The sequence below is a fragment of the Myotis brandtii genome, unplaced genomic scaffold (genome assembly GCF_000412655.1).
Source record: "Myotis brandtii unplaced genomic scaffold, ASM41265v1 C42494602, whole genome shotgun sequence".
In the NCBI taxonomy this organism is placed as follows: Eukaryota; Metazoa; Chordata; class Mammalia; order Chiroptera; family Vespertilionidae; genus Myotis; species Myotis brandtii.
In genome coordinates this window covers 1-1,564 of record NW_005324846.1, presented here as the reverse complement: position 1 = coordinate 1,564, position 1,564 = coordinate 1, and the positions used below count along the sequence as shown (strand labels likewise).

General features: G+C 37.0%; 1 protein-coding gene across 1 annotated transcript; it reads left to right on the top strand.

Moving 5' to 3' along the window:
- The first annotated feature begins 129 nt into the window (after positions 1 to 129).
- LOC102252134 (ankyrin repeat domain-containing protein 46) lies at positions 130 to 697 on the top strand. Its single transcript, XM_005852995.2, has one exon. The coding sequence runs from the start codon at positions 368 to 370 to the stop codon at positions 680 to 682; it is 315 nt and encodes a 104-aa protein (XP_005853057.1). The 5' UTR covers positions 130 to 367; the 3' UTR covers positions 683 to 697.
- The last annotated feature ends 867 nt before the right edge of the window (positions 698 to 1,564 follow it).

The window sequence follows — 1,564 nt, the reverse complement described above, 5'->3', positions numbered from 1 at the left end:
TGTTTTCTAAATGCATCTTCCTACATGTATCTTTGTTTTTTAAACTTAAATCTAAGCAGTTATATCTTGCTTAACTTTAAAAATAGCTTAATCTTTTTTACATGGTGAAAAGCAAAATAAAGCTTTATAGTAATTTAATTGCAAATTTGACCCAACAGATAGGAAGGAAATAAGACATTTTAATGGAAAATAAAAGGTAATTGATAACTTGGTTGCAGTTTCTGTTTGGAGAGGTAATTCATTGGAGGCAGGAGGCCAAGAAGGATAACAAAAAGCGCTTTTCTAAATGACTTCATTGTCTTGATTTAGTTTGGCTTCACTGAGCCTTACCTCATATTTCATTACAGGCATCCACCACATCAGAACGATGTCCTACGTTTTTGTAAATGATTCTTCTCAGACTAACGTGCCCTTGCTGCAAGCCTGCATCGACGGGGACTTTAACTATTCCAAGCGGCTTCTGGAAAGTGGCTTTGACCCCAACATTCGTGACAGCAGGGGCAGAACAGGCCTTCACCTTGCTGCAGCCCGTGGGAACGTAGACATCTGCCAGTTGTTGCATAAATTTGGTGCGGATCTTCTGGCCACAGATTATCAAGGGAACACAGCTCTTCATCTCTGTGGTCATGTGGATACTATTCAATTCTTAGTTTCCAATGGACTCAAAATTGATATTTGGTAAGTTCTCTGTGGTTTTTGAAGTCGAGTCATTTCTTCCCATGAATCTCCACCCAGTGGGCTAATCTTGGAGTCTGTTGATTTTGTTTCCTCATTGATCAACTGTAGGGATACATTCAGAAGGCCATTGAGAACAATGGAGTCTTGTTAGGGGAATGAGGGAACAAGGGGTTGACTTTTAGATTTATGCTGAAGCAGTATACGTTCTTCTAGGAAAATAGTGGCTAGGTTCTGCTATTAATGGTGTATTGTAAGACAAGAGAAAAAGAACTAAAATTTGTTGAAAATCTATTATGGGCTGGGCACTCTGTTTACTTATATTATCTCAAAATGAATAGCTCTTGTAGTAGGTATTATCTTCATTTGACAGATAAAATAGTTGTGACAAGAAAGGCTAAATGACTTGACAAAGGTCACATAGCTAGAATTTGAACCTAGTTCCACCTGATTCCAAAACTTGTTTGCCTTCTATCCTATAATATTCTATGCCAGCTTCATAATCTCTGTGAGGCTCAGAGTCCTTTTTATACTGAACCATTTGAATAAGTGGTTCTCTTTATTTGTTTTAGAGATACTTTCTTTCGTGGGAAAGATGTCAGGCCACCTTTAAAGCTGAGCTTGGCCTTTAAACCACAGTTACATGTTGCCCTAATTTATTGGTGCTTTAATGTCCCTAAATATGAATAAGACAGTAAGTGGTTCTGCTACTATAAAGACAGTATGTGGTGGGAATTGACTACAGGATTCAGTTATTCAGGCTCTTCCTGTTGTTAGTGTTAAATAGCTTGGTAAACCAAAGCATTTTATTTTGGTTGCTTTTGGGATTTTTTTTTAAATTCTTAGACTTAAATATATATATATATACACACACACACATATACATATA